This window comes from Schistocerca americana, chromosome X, assembly GCF_021461395.2.
Source record: "Schistocerca americana isolate TAMUIC-IGC-003095 chromosome X, iqSchAmer2.1, whole genome shotgun sequence".
In the NCBI taxonomy this organism is placed as follows: Eukaryota; Metazoa; Arthropoda; class Insecta; order Orthoptera; family Acrididae; genus Schistocerca; species Schistocerca americana.
In genome coordinates, this window is record NC_060130.1 from 652,520,654 (window position 1) to 652,548,501 (window position 27,848).

The window sequence follows — 27,848 nt, forward strand, 5'->3', positions numbered from 1 at the left end:
TAGTGGTCTGCTGTTGAACTGTGTGGGAACGTGAGGGCAGGAATACTCATTGTCAGGGTAATGGTCAACCACATCTGACCACTATGCGGGAGGACCGCCATATTGTGCACCAAGCACATCATAACCTCTTCACATCTTGGTGACCCACCCGAGAACAAGTAATGGACTCCCTGCAACATTCTGTGTCATCCTGCACCATCATTCAGAAACTAACAGCAGGTGGACTAGGGACTTATTGTCCCATGTGTAGGCTGCTGTTACCACAACAACACAGATGACTGCATCTAGAGTGGTACTGTGACTGGCAAGCATGGACTGTTGATGAATGGTGTCACATTGTGTTCAGAGATGAATTGTGGTTCTGTGCTACCCTGAGTGATCACTGTCGGCGAGTGTGACTGCAACTTGGGGAGAGGTCTCATCCTTTCAGTATTTTGGATGGGTATGGTAGTGTTACTCTTGGTATCGTGATGTTGGGAGCCAATGGGCAATGGCTGGTAGTGATTGAGGGAACTCTAATGGCTCGACGGTACATCATGGACATCCTGCGTCCTTATGTGTTACCTCTCGAAACAGCATTGTGGTGCCATTTTTCAACAGGACAATGCCCAGCAACGTGACATGTCTCTCTATGAAATGTCTGTGTGATGTTGAGGTGGTCCCATGGTCAGCAAGGTTCACAGATATGTCCCTGATAGAAAATGTGCAGGGCCAGTGTAGATGTCAACTCTGTCCTGGTGCCAGTATCCAGGATATCAAAGACCAGTTACAACAGTTGCGGACCAGCTTGCCTCAGGAGAGGATACAATAGCTTCCTGATGCCCTTTCCAGCCAGAGTACATGTATCCAGGCAATCGGAGGTGACGTGTCACGAGTTCTTCGAAAATTTGACTCAAATGAGTTATGACTATGATGGGAGATGTCATGGGTGATATTGGAATGGTAAATTTGAAAATTTTCCTGTTGAATTGAGTGTTTGTAGGCTATTGGGAATGTTGACTAAAACTAGTTATGATACTGTAACAGTAACTCAATAAAAGACATAGCTGCTGAATTCACATCCTTCGGCGGTGCGGATCTTCCGCATCATTCCCTACACGCCTCAGAGTAAGGGACCTCATCATCATCTTATGTACAGTCTTAGGCACAAAACCTGGCCACCAGACACCTGGCACAGAGACTAACTCTGAATCGTTCACTTAAGACAGACAATAAAATCAACCGCCCCCCCAGAATTCGAAGTCCGACTGTATGCACAATCTGGCAACACTATAGGAAGCGTAAGTATCTGAATGAAGTGTTTTCTCCTTCTCAATGTGTTGCAGTGCTGTATCAGCTCGTGGTCTAGTAGGAAATGTCACACACATTGTAAACACAGTCGCAAGTTTGAATCCACTCCTTCCTCAATTTTTTAAACTGCGTCTTGATCATCGCTGAAGTTGTCAGTCTGATGGAACCTCAAGGATAATTTGCTTCACTTTATAACCAATCAGTAATAGCAAAACCTTCCAGAAACATTTTCTCCCTCTACAGCAGCAAACTGCCATCTGCCACTGACCAGGTGTCATCCGACAAGGTGAACATGGTGCAGCACACTTTGGACGTGTCTTTGCTCTTGCACTGGTAAGCATAAAATTGTTTATTATTTTAGATTGATTTTCTGTCTGGATTAAGTTCAATAAACTGATCGAGCACTGAGCAGTAAAGCATAGGCAGCTATGAGTGTATTTATCGGTTCTCATTTTCGTAATTGCAGTTACGTATTGGATTTTTCATATTTGAAACTTATGAAAATTGTTTAAGTGTTGCAAAATAGTCACAAGGGGAAAGATGACTGACATTTGTGACATATTGTTAACTTTGAATGTAATAAATGGTGAACACAGTGAAGAGACCACAGCTTGAAACCTTTGTATTGTGTGTGGGGCAGGTGCAAGTGCCTTTGGGCAGAGCACATCGAAAATGGATTTTCTTGTTTTGAGGAAGGTCATTCTGGCATGAGTGATTTTCCACATTCAGGAAATCTCTATAACTGTTGTGTGATGAACTGTGACATTTGTATTCAATAGGCAAGGTTCAGAAATATGGTGTAGGAGTGTTGTGTGCTCTAATTCAAAGCAACAAAAATCAAAATGGTGAGTACTAGTGCATTTTTGCTTGAACGTCATCAGTTAGCTATTAGAACATTCCTATGCAATATATATATGATGAGTTAAGATGTCTTATTTTTAACCTCTTAAGGAGAAATTACGGGTTGAATTCTAACAGAAAACATATATTCGAGGAAAGGGCAGTACGAACATAATATTTTGCACCTGGTGGCTCAAAAAGTGCTGTGAACTATGAATTCATACTCAGGGGTGTGTCCATTGCAGCGGTATTTGTTGCCAACAGCTGAGGTACTTCTTGGTCGCACTACAAGAAAAATGCTTGACGACACTGCATCACATGCTACTACTATGGGATAATGTATTCTGCTGATTTCACAAACAAAACTATCCAGGAGTTTGCTTGGGAAGTTGTCGCTTATGCAGTTATTGTACTTATGTTATACCCTCAAAACTTTCCCACTCCTTTTTGAACAACCATCAAGAAAATTCCTTTCCGGACGAAAATGCATTTCAAACCTGGTTTGACGACATCTTTAACTCAGATCCAATAGGTTTCTACATCTGTTAATGAATAATTTTTCTCTGATATTTACTGTTGTGTTCAATAAACTAATGGATAACACACATTAAAATATGCACTGTTCTAATACAAATGAAGTAACACCATGATAGCCTTGTGGTGAAAGTCTGTCGTAATAAAATGTTATGTATCTGTAACATGAGTGTGCATATATCAGCATGAGTTTGTAAGATATTACTTACTTTAGTCTTAGAAAACAGCCTGTATTCACTTGCTGTCCTGTGTCATACTCAACTAGTTTTTTTTTTTTATCATCAGTCTACTGACTGGTTTGATGCGGCCCGCCACGAATTATTCAATTAGTATAAAAGTGCAATAGCATTTTATACATGAAGTTATATTGGCAAATGCAGAAAGAGGCATTATCAGTTGTGCAGTGTCATAAGTTTTTCATCTATATGCAAGGGACTTAGATGACTTTTGATATAGAAGTTTTCTTAAGATTTCCTTATTGATTTTTGAAGAGCTAGCAAGGAGCTACGGCAGTCGTTATCTCCCTCATTGCCACAGTGGTGGCTATGACAGATAAATCACAACATAAAAGATGAGATTAGGTACATTTTCCTTGAAAAACAAGTTTCTTGAACTCCGAACCATACATTGATAACGTTAGGTCACACCTTAAGTAAAAATCACTTGTATTGTACAGTGGAAATTACACAACGAATCAAGTAAATTTAACAGGGTAATTCAACATTGCTGTCAAGATTTTGTTATACTACCACCAGGAAGAATACCAGTCAATGTATTCGTTCAATGGGCTAGAAAGTGACTACAGCTTACAATTCAAAGATGAGACTGCCAAGGGCCAGAATATCCAAAGTATGTCAGTGAATCTTATTCACATTTCTGTGACTAGTTTTAGGGATTAGAGCATTGTTACTAGTAATAATCTTATGCATCAACTGCAAACCAAACATCATAAATCAGTAAGTCACAATAATCAGTGTTTTTTTCTGTCTTAAGTATACTGAAAACTAAAAAGCTGAGGCAATTTACATTTTTGGAGCTTTTCCAGTAGTTGTACTGTGAATGTTAGAAGTAGGCAATGCATCTTTCTTTATAGTTATAGGTGTAGAAAATATTTTTCTTCACTACCATTGGCATTATCCGCAAAAGAGATGCACACAGATGAACAGAGAACAACACAGTATTGATTGTAAAAGTGAGTATCCACAGGCAGGCTTCATAAGATACGAATAACATTAAGTTCCAAATCAAGAAAGGCTGCTGTGCAGAGAACATAAACAATTACTGAAAAAATTCAATTCCAGCTTCCGTTAACACAAAAGGAGTAGCAGTTGTTATCAGAACTTCAAACAAGGAACACAAAACAATGACAATAATGTGCAGAATAAGTCATGCTTAAGCAAAACTGTCATCCAGTCTATTAATACTGAAAGAATGTCAAGTATACTGTACTCGCTATGGTTGCAATACACCCACTGTTGATGCATTGTCAGTGAAAGCAAAAAGGGCATACATTAAAGATGTTTTCAATGTGTTATACACTTAAAACAGCGAGAACCCAAAATAACAACAGGTTCCCCAAGCTGAGTGTTGTGCTGAGATTTTCATATGAACAATGCGTCTAGGCTATCACAATGTTCATATGAAGATTATTGGATTATAATGCCATGACAGAGATGGGCATACGGCTATAGAATAACAAATTTGGTACACTTACTGCTTGCTACATGAGAATCATCCCTGTGCAGTTAGAGCCTCCTAGCTCCCATAGGAGCAGAGATATGGGTGATAAAGCATTTTTCAACCCTTGGCATGTAGGCTGCCGTGTGTGACAGGCATGTTGTGCTCGTAGTAGGGGGAGGAGAGGAAGGACAGAAAGAATGGAAGGATGAGTTTGAAAGGACAGGGGGCTGGTGGTGGTAGTCTGAGATGGGTGGAGGAGGAGGTGGATATAGAGAGTGAGTTGGAGGACATGAAAAGATACATGGGGGAGCATCCAGACAGAGACAGGGTGGATGGGGAAATGGGTAGACAGATAGGGGTGGAGGAGATGGCAAAAAGAAAGAGACCAGAGAGGAGAAGGACAGAGAGAGGAGACAGGAGGAGGAACTGGACAGATAGCAAGTAGTATGTGTACCAAATGTGGTCTGTGTTGTGTGGGGTGCAGGGGTGTTGATGTCATTCAACCATTGTTGAGGAATTGTTTCACAGGCAGAAATTAAGTCTGGGCTATGATCTAATGTAGTGGCAGTCTGACATTATGAATCAGCAGGGTATGAATAGTCTCTGCAAATTCTAGAACTGTCTGCCCATCCTTGCCATTGCATTACAACTCGAGACTTTTCATATGAATATTATGGTAGCCTAAAGGCATTGTCCATATTAAAACGTCAGGGGTTAAATTAACAACACTCTGTGCAAATGCTGCATAGAATCTCAGCACGTTCCAGAGACCCAAAAAATGAGATGATTGTCGTGGGTGTGGAACATGTCAAAGTATAACATAAGAACATAAATCATTTGAATATAATACTTACTACGCTGATCATTTATCAGGAGACTGTCGAAATACGTGAATACAATGCGGTAAACTGGAACGGCTAGTACTTACAGAATTAACACACAGTCAGAATGAAACATTGTTATGCACTATTAATAACTTTATCATACACAAAATACCTAATCTTGACTGTTGTGACCAAGTGCTGTCAAATCTGAAATATAATAGACATTTTTACTTAAGCTAGCTTATCAGTCTCTGTTAAGTATTCATCTATAGAGTAGGAGAAGTTCCCTATCAAAAAGTCTTTCAAACTCTTTAAACCATGCTTTAGCTGATAACAAGTTTTTAATTGTTGCTGGCAATTTATTGAAAATGCCTGTTCCTCAATATTGGACCCCTTTTTGGGCAAATGTAAGTGACTTTAGGTCTTTATGTAGATTGTTCTTATTGCTAGTATTAATACTATATATCAAGCTATTGGTTGTAAATAGAGGTATCTTATTTGCAATAAATTTCATTCAGAAATAAATATACTGGGAAGCTGTGGTTAGAATACTAAGTTACTTCAACAGGTTCCTACATGATGTTCTTGAATTTGCATGCTAAATACTTTTGCTTGGTTTGATGAGTTACCCCAGAATATGATCCCATATGACATAATAGAATGAAAGTAAGCAAAGTATCCAAGTTTTTTTTTTTATATTTATATCTCCTATATCTGACATTACTCTCACTGCAAATACAGACTTGTTTATGCAATTAAGCAATTCTGTGGTATACCCTTCCCAACTGAATTTAATATTGAGTTGTAATCCCAGAAATTTAACACCGTCAACCTCTTCGACCTGCGTGTCTTCATATGTTATACGATGCTGGAAGGAAATCACTTACAGGTTCTGAACTGCATACAGTGGGTCTTCTCAAAGTTTAATGACAGTGAATTAGCTTTAAACCATTTATTAATATCGGTGAAAATTTGATTAGGAGCTATTTCTAAATCCATACTTGACTTGCTACTTATTGCAATGTTTGTATCATCTGCAAACAAAAACAAACTTAGCATCTGGCAATGTAACAGACGAGAGGTAATTAATGTACACAAGAATGAGCAATGGACTCAAGATGGAACCTTAAGGAACACCACATTTAATTAATTCCCAATCAGATGAAACTGACTGCTTACTGCACAGGTATTTCGCAATGACACCCTTTGTTTCCTGTTACATAGATAAGACTCGCACCATTTCACAACATTGCCGGAGACACCATAATATTCTAATTTACTTAAGAGAATGCTGTGGTTCTCACAGTCAAAGGCTTTTGGCAGGTCACAGAAGATGCGAATAGCCTCTAATTTATTAGCTAATGAATTAGGTACATTCTCACTGTAAGTGTAAATAGCTTTCTCTACATCATAACCCTTAAGAAATCCAAACTGTGACTTGGACAATATGTTATTTGCAGTTAGATGCTTTTCACTTCTCATTCTTTCAGTATTTATAGACTGGATAACAATTTTGCTTAAGGATAGCTTATTCTACACATTACTGCCATCGTTGTGAGTTCCTTGTTCAATACGCTAAAACATCTGCTTCTCCTTTTGTGTTGTAAGAAGCTGTAATCAAACTAGAACTACACACATTTGCTGGTTTCATTTTCTGTCATTGTGTTGGTTTTCTGCACAGTAGCCTTTCTTGATTTGAAACTTAATGTTATTTGTAGCTTATGAAGTCTGCCTGTGGATATTATCATTCTGCAATTAATGCTGTACTGTGTGTTATTTTGTGTGCATCTCTTTTGGCACTAATACCAATTACAGTGAAGAAAAAGTTTTCTAAATTTATAACTATACAAAAGAAATGTTGCCTACTTATAATGTTTACAGCATAGTCACTGGAGATGCTCCAAAATTGTAAATCGTGTATGGTGAATGAGCTTTTTAGCTTTCACTATGCTTAAGACAGAAAAACTCAAATAATAATGACAATTACTGATTTATGATGTTTCATTTGCAGTTAGTGCATGTAAACATTATTAGTAATTATGCAATAGGCTCTAGAGCTAGTTATCTAAATGCAGATAAGACTCATTGACATATATTTTGGACATTCCAGCCCTTGGCATTCTCATCTTAGAGAATCAAGCTGTAGTCATGTCACAGCTTGCTCAAGGAACACATTGAGTGGTAGTCTTCCTGTTGGTAGTATAAGTGAATGTTAGCAACAATATAGAATTATCCTGTTAAATTCCCTTGATTTTTTTGTGTCATTTCCATTGAATAATCTGAGTGATTTTCACTTACGGTGTGATATAACATTATCAATTTATGGTTCAAGAAAGTTGTTCCGCCTGGAAACTGCAACTAATCTCATCTTTTATGTTATGAATTACCTGCCCTAGCCACCATTGGGGCAATAAGGGAGATAAGACTGGCACGGCGTATTGCTGTCTGTGAGGCAGAGTGGTCGCCTGTAAAGTGAAGGCTACTTTGGCTCACGGTTCTGGTCTTTCTGAAGACCAGATTTTTAGCCACTCTGTGACAGAGCTACAGGCAACCAGATCAAAAATCAGTAAGGAAATCTTAAGAATACTTCATCAAAAGTCTTCTTGCTACTTCTAGTAGCTCATAGCATAATGGTACAAAATTACGATGTTCCACAAGTGATAATACCTCTTTCCACTTCTGCTGCCTTATTTTGTTTATGAAATGCTGTGATGCTATACTTCTGGAGTGTGCCACAGGACAGTAAGTAAACACAGACTGTTCCAGAGACCAAAGTGAATAATACCTTACTAATTCACGCTGATATAGGCACACTCTTGTTATGTTTAATTAGAATAGACTTTCTTTGTAAGCTTATTGTGGTAAGTTGTATTTCATTTGTACTAGTACGTTACACCTTTTAATAGTGTCTTCGATTAGTTTATTGAACACAACAATGAGTATCAGAGTGAAATTAATCATCAACAGTATATTGTCTCACATTTTCTAAAGCAGTCTGACAATGTGGAGACAATATGCCAATTCCACACCTGTAGAAACCTGCTAGTTTTGAGTTAAAAGATGTCATCAACACAAGCATGAAATACAATTTTGTCCTGAAAGGAATTTTCTTGATGGTTGTTTGAACAAAGTAAATATTTGAGGGTATAACATAAGAGGAATAAGTGCATGAGGGGTGAGACTTCCCAAACTAAGCCCTGGATAGTTTTATTTTTGAATTCAGCAGAATGCACTTTCATGTAGTAGCAACCTGTGATGCAGTTTCATTGATCATTTTTATTTCGCTACGACCGAAGTGTGTCACAGTTGTCGGCAACAAATACCAGCTGTGATGGAACACAATGATAGGGAGATGTTCGTAGTGCACAGCACCTTTTTTGAGGCACCGGATAGAAAATATATGTTTACACTCCCCTCTGATTCTCTCTCTCTCTCTCTCTCTCTCTCTCTCTCTCTCTCTCTCTCTCTCTCTTTTGTCAGGCATTAAGTTCTTCTTTAGAAGTTATCATAAAGGCATCACAGCTCATCACCAGTAACAAAATTGCATAGGAATACTCAGTGACCTAACTGATGATGATCAGGCAAAAATACAGTAATACTCGTCCCTTCATTCCCTGCCCCCTTTTACTTTGAATTAGAGCATGTGATACTCCTACACCTAACTTCTGAACCTTGCCTATTGAATGTAAATGTCACATTATGGTTCAATGATCACAGTTTATCACGTGTATGTCAGTTACTGAGACTTCCTGAATGTGGGAAATCATTCGTGCTGGAAATATCTTTCTGGAAACAAGAAAATTCCTTTTCCAATGTGTTTTCCCAAATCTCTCACCCCACCCGCAATACTGCAGTTTCAAGCTGCCTTCACTGCTTTCAACCTTCTGTTAAACCCGAACCTTACAATATGACACACATGTTATACCTATTTCCACTTGTGTCTCTATTTTACAACACTTAAACATTGTTTAAAAGTTTGAAGTATGCAAAATCCAATATAAAACTGTAAGATAAATACCAGAACTTCAAACAAGGAAGTGACAGTTGATAAATGCGCCACATTTGCTTAGTCAGACAGCATGTGATGTGTGGCATCGTCTGGCCTGTTGTCTATATCTGGTAACCAGTGGCCACAGTAGGACGAGGAAACTCTCAAACGTAAACCGTTCCAATCTCAACACAGCCCCGAGCTCTTTCGTGGACTCATTTCTGGAAGTTTTTACTATTATTGGTGGGTTACAAAGTGAAGTGAATTATCTTTGAAGTTACATCAGACAAATTACTTGAGCACACAACCAAAATGTGGTTTAAAAAATATGGGAATTGAGGACTTGAACTCGCAACATTGTGTGACATTTACCACTAGACAATGACCTGATACAGCACTGTAGCAGCTTGAGAAGAAGGAAATATTTTGTCCGAACACTTCCTCACCTTACGATATTGCCAGATAGTTCATATGGCTGAACTTCAAATTCTGAGGGGAGGCAAGTTTTATTGGCCACCTTAAGTGAATGAATCAGACTCTGCGGCAGCAAACCAGCAGCCAGGTTTTATGTCTGAGAGGGTACATACGTGGTTCTCCAACAAAGTAAGACTTGGTCACATATCATTTAGAAAATGCTAGTTTCATTTGCAACACAGCAAATTTCAGTGTCCTTGTGGACCATGTTGCTGACTGACTGGATGTGTGTGTGTGTGTGTGTGTGTGTGTGTGTGTGTGTTTTACATACTTACGTAGCACAACATAGTCCTACAGCAATCAGTAGTAGAGAAGTATCAGTCAATGGTGTGATTACCTGTGTCTGTACTAGAATGTTTTGAGATGAATGTACCTGAAATGGTTTAAGGTTTTTCTGTGTTATGCTAAAATCTGTACTGAAAATTTCAGTTGTTTGACCAATTCTCACTCATTTTCTCTAACATTCTTATACACGTATATAGTTAATCTACAATTTTCAGCTGAATCATTGTGCAAGCTATCCCATTTAAATAAATACATATTTTTAAAAAGGTTGCCAAAATACAAAAAAAAAATTAGAAAAGAGAACCATATATTGTGCCATAGTTGTGGTGCATTATTTACATAGAAGCAGTGAATATACACTACTGGCCATTAAAATTGCTACACCATGAAGATGACATGCTACAGACGCGAAATTTAACCGACAGGAAGAAGATGCTGTGATATGCAAATGATTTAGCTTTTCAGAGCATTCACACAAGGTTGGCGCCCTTGGCAACACCTACAATGTGCTGACATGAGGAAAGTTTCCAACCGATTTCTCATACACAAACAGCAGTTGACCGGCGTTGCCTGGTGAAACGTTGTTGTGATGCCTCGTGTAAGGAGGAGAAATGCGTACCATCACATTTCTGACTTTGATAAAGGTCGGATTGTAGCCTATCGCGATTGTGGTATACTATATCGCGACATTGCTGTTCGCGTTGGTCGAGATCCAATGACTGTTAGCAGAATATGGAATCGGTGGGTTCAGGAGGGTAATACGGAACGCCATGCGGGATCCCAACGGCCTCGTATCACTAGCAGTCGAGATGACAGGCACTTTATCTGCATGGCTCTAACGGATCGTGCAGCCACGTCTCGATCCCTGAGTCAACAGATGGGGACGTTTGCAAGACAACAACCATCTGCACGAACAGTTTGACGACGTTTTCAGCAGCATGGACTATCAGCTCGGAGACCGTGGCTGCGGTTACCCTTGACACTGCATCACAGACAGGAGCACCTGCGATGGTCTACTGAATGATGAACCTGGGTGCACGAATGGCAAACCGTCATTTTTTCGGATGAATCCAGGTTCTGTTTACAGCATCATGATGGTCGCATCCGTGTTTGGCCACATCGCGGTGAACGCACATTGGAAGCGTGTATTCGTCATCACCATACTGGCGTATCACCTGGCATGATGCTATGGGGTGCCATTGGTTACACGTATCGGTCACCTCTTGTTCGCATTGTCGGCACTTTGAACTGTGGACGTTACATTTCAGGTGTGTTACGACCCATGGCTCTAACCTTCATTTGATCCCTGCGAAACCCTACATTTCAGCAGGATAATGCACGACTGCATGTTGCAGGTCCTGTACGGGCCTTTCTGGATACAGAAAATGTTCGACTGCTGCCCTGGCCAACACATTCTCCAGATCTCTCACCAATTGAAAATGTTTGGTCAATGGTGGGCGAGCAACTGGATCGTCACTATACGCCAGTCACTACTCTTGATTAACTGTGGTATCATGTTGAAGCTGCATGGGCAGCTGTACCTGTACACGCCATCCAAGCTCTGTTTGACTCAATGCCCTGGTGTATCAAGGCCGTTATTATGGCCAGAGGTGGTTGTTCTGGGTACTGATTTCTCAGGATATATGCACCCAAATTGTGTGAAAATGTAATCACATGTCAGTTCTAGTATAATATATTTGTCCAATGAATACCTGTTTATCATCTGCATTTCTTCTTGGTGTAGCAATTTTAATGGCCAGTAGTGTATATAAATTGTTGACGACATTAAATGTGTCGTTCAAAGAAAAATAAAAAGTTTAAAATGTAAAATATAACCAGGGCTATCTTCATTTTTTATTATTATTCAAACACCTTTGTGGCAGGTGATGATGTGATAACAACAAATGTTAAATTCACTATTAATCGAACTCCTCACAGTTATGCACAAAACTGTGTGTGTAGATTGGGTTTCAGTACTAATTTAAAGAACTGTATCTTATGTTCCCATTTACTGCCAGACAAGAGGGAGTAGCAAGATGAAGCAACTGACCACTGTAATGTGCAGTGAAGATATTTTGTGATTCAATACCACATCATACCAAGTAAGTAGCAGGAAGGTTAGTCTTCTGTTTAACCCAGCTTTTTGGTTGATAAATTTTGTGACTGTACTTGGGTCATCTGTCTGCAAATGTTACAAGCTGCAGACTAGACAGACATTTATTTGGATTGAGCATTTTGGTATTTTGTAAACTGGTTGGTTTTATATTATACTTTGTTTTATGTTCAAGCTGTTTGTCCTCAGTAACTATTTTTCAATTATGCACTCTTTTTCTAGCGTGTACCAAAAGCACCACGTAGTTCAGGTGCTTGACTTCTGCCTCCATACACAATACTTGGTTTAACTGTAGGGAACTTGCGTTGTACTAACTGCATCCCAGGCAACACCCAATTGATGAGGTGTTAGTTGTTTCAAAGTTATGGGAGATTAAAGGTCTGTTAGTGCATGGATGTATTTTGTCCTGGTTTTTCTGAAGACTGAACTATTTTTCTCCTTTAAATTCCTTTTACAAGACTTTAATGCTGTTGAAAATGAGTGTGTCTTCATTTTGTGAATATTCTTTCCTCTCTCTGAAAAAAAAATTACTTTATTTTCTCTCTAATATTTCCATCAGCTGCACTATGAACGTGTTAAAACACCAAAATAGCATGCTTAATATGCCACTGGGACAGCTTCAGAGTACTGGACAGCAGTGATTTGTTACATACTGATGTGTACATTTTGTTGAGTGTTTCTAGAAGAATTTTTTATAATTTCTTGTATCATAAAAGAGACAGATTACAGGAACTTTTCAAAGGAAGAACAGTAAAAAATGAAGTGATGCGTAAAAAGACAACATTGTCTTATTTGTATTTATTAGGGAAATTCAGTAATTAAAGAGAAAAATTTATGTAGAAATGAAACAATTTATAGAAAGAGTTTTTACTTTCATGACTTTAGGCAGGCATCACTGGTATGAGCAGAGAACAGTAGATGTATAAATTTTTTTTTTTTTTTTTTTTTATAACCTCAATATTGCATTTAATGATGGCATGTCTGTTTGAAGTTTTCACATTAGTTGAACAACATTCAGTGATTCATTTTCTGCTTTCTAAAGGTGAAAAACTAGCTAAAATCTTTTCTCGAATGAATTTACAGTATGGGGAAAGTTATATGAACAATAGAAATTTTTGTAAGTGGGTAGAACAATCAAAATGGTTGAACCTCAGTGACTAGTGAGCAATGTCCTGGCCAGCCAGCCGAAGTGTCAACTCTTTCACATAAAACTTAAATTAAGAAGAAGACTGACATATTACAGCTGGACATACAGCAAAAAAGATTGCAGTAAGTGTTGGCACAGTTCGTAACACAATCAGAGGCAAGGTCAAGTACACCGATCGTTCAGAACATTATGACCGTTGATTTACTATCGATGTAAACCCATCCAGGTGAAAGCAGCATCACCTGGCAAGGAATGACTACTAGCCAGACGTACGCACAGCGCACGTAGTTTCAGTGAGCATGCTGTCCATGTGTAGAAGGCGTGCAATCTATCTGAGTTCAACAGAGTGCCGATTGTGATGGCACAGAGGCTCAGCATTAGCACTTGTCAGATGTTTGAGGAGTGCTGTGGTGAGCGTCTTCAACACATGGCGAAACCAAGATGAAACCACATCCAGATGATGTGTGGTTGGGGAGCCACTCCTCATTACAGATGTCGGATGTCATAGGCTGTGAAGACTGATAAAAGAGGACAGGTGGTGAACTGTTGTGGAACCAACATCAGACCTTAATGCTGGGAAGCCGACAACCCATTCATGTCCCAATGGTAACACCATTACATCTGCTACTACGGCTGAAATGGGCACATGGCCATTGCATGGTCTGATGAATCCTGATACCTTCTTCATCATGCTAATGGGAAGGCGCAAATCTGTCGTCTTCCAGGGGAATAGCACCATGACATCTGTACTGTGGGGTGGAGACAAGATGGTGGTGATTCCTTTATGCTCTGGGGAACATTCACATGAACAACCATGGGTCCAGTGGAGCTTGCATAAGGCACCATGAAGGCCCAGGTGTATCGTACACTGATTGTAGACCATGTACACCCCTCTGTGACGATCATGTTTCCCAACAGCAGTGGCATTTTTCAGCAAGATAATGTGCCATGTCACAAGGCCAGGAGTGTGAGGGAGTGGTTTGAGGAACACAGTGGTGAGTTCCAGTTGACGTGCTCTCCCCCCAACTCACCAGATTTGAACCCAATCGAACACACCCGAGATGTGATTGAATGTGGCATCAGAGCTCTTCACTGCCCTCCCCAGAATTTTCATGGATCAGGTGACGTGTGTGTGTGGGGGGGGGGGGGGGGGGGCGCACGTGCGCGGAGATGTGGTGCCAACTCCCTCCAGCGACTTACCAATGCCTAATTGCTTCCATGCTATGATGCGTCACCGCTGTTATCCATGCCAGAGCTGGACAAACTGTGTACTAGGTAGGTGATCATAATGTTCTGGCTAATTAGTGTACAGAAAAAGGAATGCAAGGTGGATCGTGAAAGAGTTAATGCAACGACACAAGAGAAAAGACTCGTAGTATGTGCTAATTTGAAAGAAAGCTATGAAAGGGAAGATGACCCCTTTTCTAAACAAATTTTAACCTGTGATGAAACTTGGGTTCACCATTTTGAACCAGAGTCCAAAAGAGCAAGCATGAAATAGAAGCACACCAGCTCACCTATCTGAATGAAATTCAGAAGGGAAGCATCAACAGGAAAAATCATGTTGACCATCTTTTGGGAAGCCCAAAGTGTCATCTTTTGTGATTATTTGGAAGATTAGTGTACAATAAATAGTGTGAACTAATCAGACGTGGAGATCAACGAATTAAAGCCAGCAATATGAGAAAAATGTCACGGATCTCAAAGAAATAGCATGATACAGTTATGTGACAATGCTCTCCCTCACACCGCCCAGCTGACCCGGGAAACCATTCAAAAAGTAGGCTGGGAGATATCTTGTCCTCCATACAGTTCAGATTCGTCTCCCTCAGATTTTTTGTGCACCCAAGGAGACATTATGTAGAAAAATGTTCTGCAACAAGGTGGTCAAAGAATTTGTGAGGAAGTGGCTCAAACAACAAACCAAAGACTTCCTTGCATTGTGGTTAAAAAAAACTAGTTCATTGTTGGGTTCAAATGGTTCAAATGGCTCTGAGCACTATGCGACTTAACTTCTGAGGTCATCAGTCACCTAGAACTTAGAACTAATTAAACCGAACTAACCTAAGGACAGCACACACATCCATGCCCGAGGCAGGATTCGAACTTGCGACCGTAGCGGTCGCTCGGTTCCAGACTGCAGCGCCTAGAACCGCACGGCCACTCCGGCCGGCCCATTGTTGGGAAAAGTATATTAATATTGATGGGGATTATGTTTGAAGTGTAAATGACTCATTTTGTAACAAATACACGGGTTTTTCCTAAATAAATTTGTCTCTTTAACCCTTTAACTTCTCTGGATGTGTTAACACGCGCACCTTTGTACCTGTCCCTGTGTGCTCTGAACATGTTTACACACGCCACCAGTCCTTCTACCTGGTACTCTGAACATGTCTACGCATGGACATGTTCAGAGTACCAGGTAGAAGGACTGGTGGGGCGCGTAAACACATTCAGAGCACACAGGGACAGGTACAAAGATGCGCGTGTTAACACGTCCAGAGCAGTTAAAGGGTTAATTACTTAATGTCCCTCATACTTACTCATTTACTTGTTGCAGGAGAACAACCTGCTTCAGGGCTTCTCCAACTGCACTTTCAGGTGCATGGTTAAGCTGTTTGCAACTATATTTTTTCTCTTCGACTGTGACACAGAATGAGGATGGCAGAAAGGAGGGGGCTGTATGTCTAAGTTTAGGAGAATTTGGGGGACTGCTCAGACATCCACCATACATCTAAGGAAAACCTTGGTAGAGCTGCTGGTGTTGACATCATATTTTGATGGAAAAGTAAGGTCTACCTTCAGCAGCTCATTTAATAACTCTTGTATTAACCTCAGCACCATCACAACAGCAAGCTCTGCAGCTCCACCTTGCATATTTATCACACCAGCAACATTTTCTTGTCAGTGTACTAGTGCTGACTGTTGTGGCTCCAATTTCAGATGCTTCCCACTACTGTCAGTCGCAGGATTTTTCGAGCTCTTATATGGAGAGGAGCTGTTGCCAACTCACCTCTGCCTTGTGCATGGATTATCAGTGTTTACACTGTACTGACACATTTTTGGTAGTGATTAGACATTTGGAATTGTACACTCCAACTTAGATTTTAAATCTTTGCAGATCACATCACATGGTATATAGCAACATGTTATCTGGGAGGCTGACAGAAGTGTGACGTCATTTAAATCAATTTAGCTCCACAGTTTCTCTCTCTCTCTCTCTCTCTCTTTCTCGGTTACAGTCACAGTGGCTCTCACATCAGTGGATTCTGCCGATGACTGACATTGGCCGAAGACAGCTGATGTTTTCAAATAAGTATGCCAGTAGGTGTATCATGACAATATAGCTGATCTTGTCACCCAGACATACAGATGTCGGAGAACAATCGATGAAATTCAGATCAGTTTGTTTTGTTTAGTGGAATCGGCTAACATTCTTGTGCATGAAACATGAACCCTGAGAAACTGATAAGTTTAGTCAAAGAAAAAAAGAAAGAAAGAGTATGTGGCATGCCGAGGATGAAAAATATCATCATCGGGTTATAGGTCGGAATCTAGAGACTGAAATCACAGCTTTATTGGAAACCACAAGTAGAAAAATCTTTATCGGACATTTTAGGCACAAATTACAACCTCAAAAAATAATTCGTTCAAGTGAGAAGGGTGGCATCCCTGGGTTCTGAAACCTTTTTCAGTTCATGACAGAATATTTTCAGATTGTGAAATTCAGGCCAAAGTATCATTTTTTGGACTCTGCAAAGACAAAACATTAATTATATACTGTAGTAAAACAAAACTGGCAACATTTTACATTTTATTCAGTGAGCAGTCTCAGGTAGCACATGATGAGGGTAATGAGGCATATTGTCAAAATATCATGCAAGAATGATGGTGATATATCCGGCACATTACCTGACACCACCTCAAGATCTCGGCAGATCGATGAAAAAGTCTGCTGAATGCTGTGATTAAATCTTTGATCTTCATGTTTTCTTTAAAGCCAGTGAGCACGGGGATTTGGATGATTTTTTTGGTTAGAATTTGCCCCTTTCATAATGCAGTTTTCTTTTTAAATGCATCTCCACCAAATCAGAAATAAGTCGTTTCTCACTTTGTGATTTCTTACTGTGGGTAGACTGCAGTCAAATCTACTTACAGTGAGAGGTCTGCAATCCATTTTGGATGTTCCAAATTTTGTTCCTGGTTTCCTTTTGCCCTTCGGAAACACAACAATAGCAGGCCTCAGATCAGAAATGCATTCAAAGTATGTCCCCTGTCTTAACCAATATTCTTTGCAGCAGTGCATACTGTCTACATAGTCTTCGTCCAGTTCCATAAAAAACTGTTGCAACTGCCAATGTAATAATGTGTGTGACTTCAGAAAATTTACTAGTCATACCAGCATTTTTGTTATATGGTCCATGGCTCCTAATTTAGCACAAAGCGCTTTTTGATGTACAGAAAAATGAATCGTGTATGAATTGTCTGTCAATTGTTCTAATTTTTGCTGTTTTGTCATCAGCTATATTCTTAAATTCTTTCTGCATGGTGTTGTAATGCCATTCAATAGCAAATTTGAGGTATCCTTTGATTATGTGACTGTGTAATTCTCATCCTTCTGGTCTGTGATTCCCACTCATTTTTTAAAAGTTGGACAACAGATTACTAGATTGCCTCTTTTTTTGTGCAAACTACCACTGGAATTGTGGACTTCCCATACATCATCAATAAATAGTGAAGGATGTACAGTGTAGACACCATGAAAGTAAATGAAAGAAGTAACAATGTCGGGTCACACTGCTAAATGAAATTTTGCACTGCACCGAGTAGTTCTGAGGAGGACTGAGCAAAGCCAAGACGTGCCAAGATGGACGAGTCCTCGAGCCACACACGTTCAACACATGGTGTACATGTGAAATTTTGCCCACCATGACCAACCCTGATATAGAGTGTAAGTTTTTCCTCACTCCATTTGCAAGTGGTATGAGGGAGGGAATGACTAGCAGTGGTAGAAGGTACCAACTAGCATGCACTGTATGGTGGCTTGTGGAGTGTGGGTGTGGATATAGGTGTAGGTGTAGGTGTAGGTGTAGGTGTAGGTGTAGAGTAGAGGGTGTTGAATGAGGTCTTGAGTCGTACACAGTTAGTGCACAAGGTGACCCTTCCCATCTCTTGCTACCACAACTACTTATAATTTACTGATGTCAATCCTGTTTTGTCTGCTTCCCATGACTGGACATGGTGACAGCCTTTATACTAGTGTGCCCAATATGAACACTGTAGCTCCAGTTTATACCACTAAAACAGCATGTTTTGACAGTTTTCACTTTTAACGGAGTTAGTTACAGATCTTTATCAGTGGAAGGTGCCAACTGTACTTGCATCCACATAATGCACCATATTGAAATCCGACTAATCCCTCCATTTTCCTTTATAGCTAACTACTAGATAAATGTGTATTTAACTACTCATTCCTCAGATTTGTTTGTATACATGCTTCACTTACAAAAAGTGTGTGTGTGTGTGTGTGTGTGTGTGTGTGTGTGTGTGTGTGTGTGTGTGTGTGTTTTTATCATGGCGCAGAAGGAGTATAGTGACATAGCAAGAGCACACTGTGGTTAAGCTGCTGAACTTGCATTCAGCAGTCAGTCAGTCAGTCAGGCAGTAGTAGCCGACCGCAACAGATGCAGCAACAGATAAGTAAACCGCTTTTGTGACGTTTCTGAGTTCCTAACCAGGAGCGAATTTCATTATATCATCTGTGTGCTTTAATAGTTTAGTTTCTTGAGTTTCTGCGTGTAAATTTAAAATCTAATAGCCACAATTCTCGTGTTTCCTTTTGAATCAGAAAGTAAACTGATTTTGTGATGTATTACAAGTTCCATATCAGGGGCAAATTATTTATTTTCACCTGAGTGCTTTGGTAGTTAGGTTCCTGAATATCTGCGTATTACTAGACACAGTTCGCGCGTTTTTGTCAGGTTCTACATTAGAGTTGCGCAGCACGTGCCGATAGTCCGTTTATCTGCATAGTTTAGTTTTCCACAGTCTTTGGTGTGGACAGGGACTGCGATTGTTGTGTGCGGATGCGAGCCGAGTTGGTGACACTTCGCTCTCAGCTTCACACTGTGATAGCTGCAGTTACACAGCTTGAGGCTTCAGTGGATGGGCATCACTGTTGTGGGCCGGCCGTGGGGATCCAACGGATGTCCAGCATGTCAGAGTCCTCCGATCGGTCCTCGCACTGAGGCTGACCCCTCACCTGTGGTCTAGTGCAAGGTTGCCCCAGGGCGAAGCAGGCAGTGAAAGACCTCCCAGGCGGCCGCACATAAGTCCTCCCCGGTTTGTCTGACAAACAGCTTCCAGGTGCTGTCTGTGGCTGACATGACCACTGAGCCGGATGCTGTTGCCTGTCCTGTTTCAGAGGAAAACACTCAGCCTGCAAGATCCAGGCAATCGCAGAGTGTGGGACCATAGGTAGTTGGGAGCTCCAACGTTAGGCATGTTATGGGGCCCCATAGGGACTTGGCTGACAAGGGGGGTAAGAAAACCAATGTGCACTCCGTGTGCATACTGGGTGGAATCATTCCAGATGTGGAAAGGGTCCTCCCAGATGCCATGAAGAGCACAGGGTGCAGCCAACTGCAGGTGGTTGCTCATGTCGGTACCAATGATGTGTGTCGCTTTGAATCAGAAGAGATTCTCTGTGGTTTTGAGCAGCCAACAGAAGTGGTAAAGGCTGCCAGTCTTGCTTGCAAGGTGAAAACAGAGCTGACCATTTGCAGCATAGTCGACAGGACTGATTGCGTGCCTCTGGTACAGAGCTGAGTGGAGGGTCTGAATCAGAGGCTCAGACGGTTCTGCGACCGTGTAGGCTGCAGATTTCTCGACTTGTGCCAAAGGGTAGTTGGGTTTCGGTTTCTGCTGAATAGGTCAGGTATCCACTATATGCAGGAGGCAGCTACACGGGTAGCAGGGGCTGTGTGGCGTGGACTGGGCAGTTTTTTAGTTTAGAGGGTCTCGGGAAAACACAAGATGGGCTTCAGTCACAAAGGGTACAGGCTGAACACAGGAAGACCATAGATACAGGAACCACTGGTATGACAGTTGTAAGTTGTCGTAGCTGTGTTGGGAAAGTACCAGAGCTCCATGCGCTAATAGAAAGCACTGATGCTCAAATCATTATAGGCACTGAAAGTAGGCTAAAGCCGGATATAAGCCCAGCCGAAATTTTTGCGGAGAACGTATCGGTGTTCCAGAAAGATAGGCTAAACACGGTTGGCGGGGACGTGTTTGTTCCTGTAGAAGTAGTTTAACTGTTCGCGAAATTGAAGTAGATACTTCCTGTGAGTTAGTATGGGCAGAAGTCATTGTTGGCAACCGGAGTAAAATAATAATAGGATCCTTTTACCGACCTTCCAGTTCAGATGATACAGTTGCTGAAAGGTTCAAAGAAAACTTGAGTTTAATTTCAAGCACATACCTGACTCATACGATAATAGTTGGTGGTGACTTTAATTTACCCTTGATATGTTGGCAAAAATACATGTTTAATTCTGGAGGTACGCATAAAATATCATCCAAAATTGTGCTAAATGCATTCTCTGAAAATTATCTCAAGCAGTTAGTTAATGAGCCCACGCGAATAGTAAACAATTGTGAAAACACACTTGACCTCTTAGCAACAAATAATCCTGAGTTAATAACCAGCATCAAAACCGATATAGGGATTAGTGAACGCAGGGTTGTTGTAGCAAGATTGAGTATTGTAATCCCCAAATCCTCGAAAAATAAGCGAAAAATATACCTATTCAAAAAAGCAGATAAAAATTCACTTGACACCTTCCTGAGAGACAATCTCCACTCATTCCAAATTAATAATATAAGTGTAGACCAGATGTGGCTTAAATTCAAAGATATAGTATCAGCACCAATTGAGAGGTTTATACCAAATAAACTAACAAACAATGGAGCTGATCCTCTGTTGTACACAAAATGTGTTAGAACACTGTTGCAGAAACAACGAAACAAACATGCCAAATTTCAACAGACGGAAAATCCCCAAGATTGGCGATCCTTTACAGAAGCTCGAAACTTAGCACGGAGTTCAATTGCGAGATGCCTATAACAGTTTCCACAATGAAACTTTGTCTCGAAACCTGGCAGAAAATCCAAAGAGATTTTGGTCGTATGTGAAGTATGTTAGTGGCAAGAAACAATCAATGCCTTCTCTGCGCGATAACAATGGAAATACCATTGAAGACAGTGCTGCCAGAGCAGATTTACTAAACACAGCCTTCCGAAATGCGTTTACAAAAGAAGACGAAGTAAATATTCCAGAATTCGAATCGAGGACAGCTGCGAACATGAGTAACGTAGAATTAAATATCCTCAGAGTAGTGAAGCAACTCAATTCACTTAATAAAAGCAAGTCTTATGGTCCAGACTGTGTACAATTATGTTCCTTTCGGAGTATGATGATGCTTTAGCTCCATACTTAACAATCATATACAACTGTTCGCTCGACGAAAGATCCGTACCCAAAGACTGGAACGTTGCACAGGTCACACCAATATTCAAGAAAGATAGTAGGAGTAATCCACTAAATTACAGGCCCATATCATTAACGTTGATATGCAGCAGGATTTTAGAACATATATTGTGTTCGAACATTATGAATTACCTCGAAGGAAACAGTCTACTGACACACAGTCAATATGGGTTTAGAAAACATAGCTCCTGTGAAATGCAACTAGCTCTTTATTCACATGAAGTGCTGAGTGCTATTGAAAGGGATTTCAGATCAATTCTGTATTCCTGGATTTCCGGAAGGCTTTTGATACTGTACCACACAAGTAAAATTGCGTGCATATGGAATATTGTCTCAGTTATGTGACTGGATTTGCAATTTCTTGTCAGAGAGGTCACAGTTCATAGTAATTGACGGAAAGTCGTAGAGTAAAACAGAAGTGATTTCAGGCATTCCCCAAGGTAGTATTATAGGCCCTTTGCCGTTCCTTATCTATATAAATGATTTGGGAGACAATCTGAGCAGCCGTCTTCGGTTGTTTGCAGATGACGCTGTCATTTAGCAACTAATAAAGTCATCAGAAGATCAAAACAAACTGCAAAATTATTTAGAAAAAATATCTGAATGGTGCGAAAAAAGGCAGTTGACCCTAAATAACGAAAAGTGTGAGGTCATCCACATGAGTACTAAAAGGAACTCGTTAAAATTTGGTTATATGATAAATCAGTCTAATCTAAAAGCTGTAAATTCAACTAAATACCTAGTTATTACAGTTACAAACAACTTCAATTGGAAAGAATACACAGAAAATGATGTGGGGAAGGCTAACTAAAGGCTGCGTTTTATTGTCAGGACACTAAGAAAATGTAACAGACCTACTAAAGAGACTGCCTACACTACGCTTGTCCGTCCTCTTTTAGAATACTGCTGCGCGGTGTGGGACCCTTACTGGGTAGGACTGATGGAGTACATCAAAAAAGTTCAAAGAAGGGCAGCACGTTTTGTATTATTGCGAAATATGGGAGAGAGTGTCACAGAAATGATACAGGATTTGGGCTGGAAATCATTAAAAGAAAGGCATTTTTCGTTGCGACAGACTCTTCTCATGAAATTCCAATCACCAACTTTCTCCTCCGAATGAGAAAATATTTTGTTGACACCAACCTACATAGGGCAGAACGATCACCATGATAAAATAAGGGAAATGAGAGCTCGTACGGAAAGATATAGGTGTTCATTCTTTCCACGAGATATACGGGATTGGAATAATAGAGAATTGTGAAGGTGGTCGATGAACCCTCTGCCAGGCACTTAAATGTGATTTGCAGAGTATCGATGTAGATTTATATGTAGAATCATTCAAAACTTCATGTGGCCATTGAGATTTAATTACTGTGGCTTTTCTAAATAAATTAATCTGAATTCCCGGTTGGTTTCCCCTGTGAAAACACACACACACACACACACACACACACACACACACACACACAGCCAATTTCTTTCCACATCTTTGTCCTGTTCATACCTGTGCTCCATCGCTAGTGAGATTGTAGAATTCTCAAATGTCTGTATGGGTAATGTCATAAGTTCTCCATAATATTTCAGCAAACAGTATCTTGTCATCTGCAGGTGGTTCCTGATGACAGATTCTCAGCTCTTGTCAGTGTCCTATATATGTTGACTGTTACTCCTCCATCACTATGCTCCCATTGCAGTTCCTGCATCTGGTGTGATGGTGCTTGTGGCGGTGGTGGAAGTGGTGATGCCTGGCTGCAAACTATGGTCTCCAGTGTCTGCGCTATCATCATCTGACGCAAACGTCACTGTATGGGAACACTTTTGGTTTTCTCAGCTCAGTACAGGGTTCCGTGCCTGATTTCATTGTAGGCCACTGTCTCTGTTAATTAGACCACCTTGGACCCTAATTTTAGTGGCCTCTCTAATCATGCAATCCCAGAAAGAAGAGTATTGCCTAAATATCTTTGTTTTGTTGTAATCTATAGTATGGCCAGTTTTTATACGATGGTCATCCATGGCTTATATGGTGGTCTGCTGTAATTCAGAATGGTGCCTATGTTCACAGCACCTCTCTTCTACTGTCTGCACGGTTTCCCCAATGTACACTTTGCCACATTAGTAGGGGTTTGATAGACCTTGGTTTGTGAAGGCCTAGATTATCCTTTACTGAACCTAGTAGTAGTGTTAAGGTGGTGTGGTTTGCCAAAATATTGTAGAGAACTGACATTGTGACCTGGGCAGACACCCAAGAATTCTACAAGTTAAAAATATACCAGGAAGACATCAGATTGTATATCTAGTGACATTGTCATCAGTGGAATAATAAACCTTAATCTTCTTTCCTCCTTTTGAAACTTACTGTTTTAATTTAAAGGGATTGGTCAGTGAGGGGTTGGGGGGGGGGGGGGGGGCAGTTCATAGTAGAAATGTAGGTATTATGTAATATCTCAATATTTTGTATCTGTATCGTAAGATTGTTAGTTAGTGATTCTGTTTTCATTGTGTAAAGGTCCAGATGTGGTTGGTGCACCAAATGGCTATGCCGTGTGGGTGAAACTACATGAAATGCCATTTGGAAAGTACTGGTTCCAGATAAAGAGTATCAAAATCTCCCAGAGTTGTGAAGTTGTTATTAGCTTGAAACGTGTCAGGTAAGATTGTTATTTGAACTTCTCTCATTAATTTAAGAAATACTGAAGTTTACATTTATATTTTTAATGTTAATATAATTTATCAGAGCTTAATATAAAGTATTTGACCACCACTTTCTGAATGACCCTGTAAGATAATGAAAAAAGTCATGTTTTTAATCTTTAAGGTTCATGCGATGTCTAAAACTGTCAGCTTAACTTGTAACTACTAACTTAGTAACTGTGGCTGGGCATCTTTTGATTTCAACATCCAGATAGGTAGAGAAATTGTTCCTTTCATTTTATACTACTACCAATGCAGTAGAAAAATTAATGGCATTTTTTGGCAGGATTTTAATTTCATTTGCTTGTACCATAATGTGAAGAAACATTTTTCTTCTTTGTCTGCAAATCCTTTATTGGATGCTTTTGACTACAAAATTCATCTCATCTAACATATTTCTGTGTCAAGGTGTTTGGCAGTCACAGTCCTCATCATCGCTTTGTTATTATGAAAACATGGCTGCTTCTGATCTCTAATACTCTGACCTTCTATTTTTATTTCTATGATCAACTGCAGTAGCCATTACTTAGAAGTTCAAATGATGTGGCCCAAGCGAACAATATTTCTTCTTTATTATGAGTAAAAATGTATGTTTTTTATTTATGTCATAATAGCTTCTCCACATGTTACTTGTTTTGTCTGTAGGGTACAAAAACATCAACAGTAGATCCACATTTTAAATACAAGCGGAAAGTTTCAATTCCTAGCCTTCTATAGGAAATAATAGTACCAACCAGATGCAGGATACATACCCACAATCCTACAACAGCTGATCCTCTCTCTTCCCAGATGGCATTTGAGAGACTACTTGGTGTATATTGACATATATATTGGGTATACCCTCCACTCTCCCTTCTAAGCAATTCTCTCATCAAGCAAACAACAGTTGGCTTGCTCAGCTGGGCTCTTGACACACTTCTGTGTACACACTCTTCACAGACCTATACCTTTCTGCAAAGGGGAGATACACCAATTTGTTGTTGTTGTTGTTTGTGGGGAGGGGGGAGGGACACAGTAACTGAGTGTGTTTTATTCTTGAGCTCCTAGCTTGGCAGAGACATTTCCTCATTTTTAGCTTGAGGAAGTGCAGGAGGTAAGATACTGATGGTTTTTGTGTTTTCTGAACTACTCATTAAACAACAAAATGGAGATTTAGTAATTTTTCTACTGTAGCTGATGGTGTGCATTATTTTGAACTTGAGTTTGTATTTTTCTCAGTTTCTTTTCAGTATTGGTAACTATTATATCATCCATGTTGGACTATGGTTTGGGAACTGTGACTGTTTATGACATAAAAGATAAATTGAAACAGTTTCCTTTTATGTGGAATTGTACTCATTCAGTTAATTTGTGCAAAGGTGCTGATGAGCATGAAAACAAGCAGACTCTTTTCCAACTCCTCAACTTCCCCCTCCTCCCTCCTCCCATTCCTCTTCACCACTCCTCTTATTCATATTCTATCCTAATCAAAAAACAACAAAAAGCTTCAATTCCAGTAACCATTGTAGTCCATCCAGGGCTGATTGTATAGAGCAGTTGATCTTAGATTAACATAAAAAATGAACTTGAATCAAGCTGAACTCAGAAATCTGTATTTTTCAGACATTAATCTCGGGTTGTATCGCTGTGAACTAGGATCACCTTTGACTTTAAAAATTTCCTGGATCACATCAGGTTCAAGTGCAATCATATGGAATGAGAATTTCACTCTGCAGTGGAGTGTACACTGATATGAAACGTCCTGGCAGATTAAAACTGTGTGCCGAACCGAGACTTGAACTCTGGACCTTTGCCTTTCGTGGGCAAGTGCTCTACCACCTGAGCTACCCAAGCACGACTCGCACCCCGTCCTCACAGCTTTACTTCCACCATACCTCGTCTCCTACCTTCCAAACTTCACAGAAGCTCTCCTGCGAACCTTGCAGAACTAGCACTCCTGGAAGAAAGGATAGTGCGGAGACGTGGAGTTCGAGTCTCGATCTGGCACGTAGGTTTAATCAGCCAAGAAATTTCATATAAGTGCACACTCTGCTGTAGTGTGAAATTCTCATTCTGGATACATTCCCCAGGCTGTGGCTAAGCCATGTCTCTGATCGTTCGACATGAAAATTAGTTTCCTTTGCTTATTTTCATTCACTTATGCTGTATGGTATTATGTTTTGGAGTAACTCTTCCCATTTTAAAAGGATATTTTTGGCTCAGGTATGGGCTGCTGTTCGGGTAGTAAGTGGTGTAAGTTCGCGAACCTCTTGTTGACCCCTGTTCACTAGTCTGGGTATTCTCGACATTGCCCCCCCCCCCCCCCTCTCTCTCTCTCTCTCTCTCTCTCTCTCTCTCTCTCTCTCTCTCTCTCTCTCTCCCCCCCTCCCCCCCTCCCCCCCTCCCCACCTCCCCCCTCACTCTCTCTCTCCCTCCACCCCCCACCCACCCCCTCCACCCCTGTCAGTCTTCTGACTGGTTTGATGTGGCCTGCCACGAATTCCTCTCCTGTGCTAACCTCTTCATCTCAGAGTAGCACTTGCAAACTACAACCTACGCTCTCAATTATTTGCTGGATATATTCCAATCTCTGTCTGCCTCTAGTACTATGGAAGTCATTCCCTCATGTCTTAACAGATGTCCTTTCATCCTGTACCTTTTCCTTATCAGTGTTTTTCACATGTTCCTTTCCCCTCCAATTCTGCACAGAACCTTCTCATTCCTTACCTTATCAGTCCACCTAATTTTCAACATTCGTCTATAGCACCACATCTCAAATGCTTTGATTCTCTTCTGTTCCAGTTTTCCCACAGTCAATGTTTCACTACCACACCCAATGAACTCTATGCTATCAAGGAGACAACGACTGTGTGGTGGTCATGCATGCAAGCCAATCGCAGAGACTCAGTTGTCCTTTGTCGGCTCCGCATTGGCCACACCTGGCTGACGCACAGTTATTTACTGCGTCAGGAGGACCCTCCTCTATGTCGCTGCGGGGCGGCTTTGACAGTGGCCCACATTTTGTTGGCCTGTCCCCTTTTAGCTGTGATCAAGCAGACGTTTGTGCTGCCTGATACGCTCCCTGCCCTTTTAACAGATGACTCTGCCATGACAGGCTTCATTTTGCATTTTACTCGGGCAGGGGGCTTTTATCATTTAATCTAAGTGTTTGTCCTTTTTTGTGTTGAGTCTGGCATTTAGCCTACGGTTTTAGACTGAGTTTTTAATGTGTTTCTCGGTGGTTGGCCCTATGGTCGGCCAACCACCGTCACACTCTGTGTGATTTTACTTCGTTTTGTCTGGTCTTTGTCTCAGTTTCTCTTGTCCTTTGTCATCTGTCATCCTTTCCTTGTTCACTTTTATTCTCTGTGGGTGTTTTTAAGTTTTGGAAAAAGGGACCGATGACCGTAGCAGTCTGGTCCCTTTAATCCCCCAAACCAACCAACCATACA

At 40.6% G+C, this 27,848-nt stretch overlaps 1 protein-coding gene across 1 annotated transcript in view; it reads left to right on the forward strand.

Moving 5' to 3' along the window:
* LOC124556706 overlaps window positions 1-27,848 on the forward strand; it is a 65,750-nt gene that overhangs the window by 21,310 nt on the left and 16,592 nt on the right. Inside the window, exon 3 of the mRNA XM_047130689.1 lies at window positions 24,233-24,374. Within this exon, the coding sequence (XP_046986645.1) occupies window positions 24,233-24,374 (142 nt within the window). The remainder of the gene's footprint in view (window positions 1-24,232; window positions 24,375-27,848) is intronic.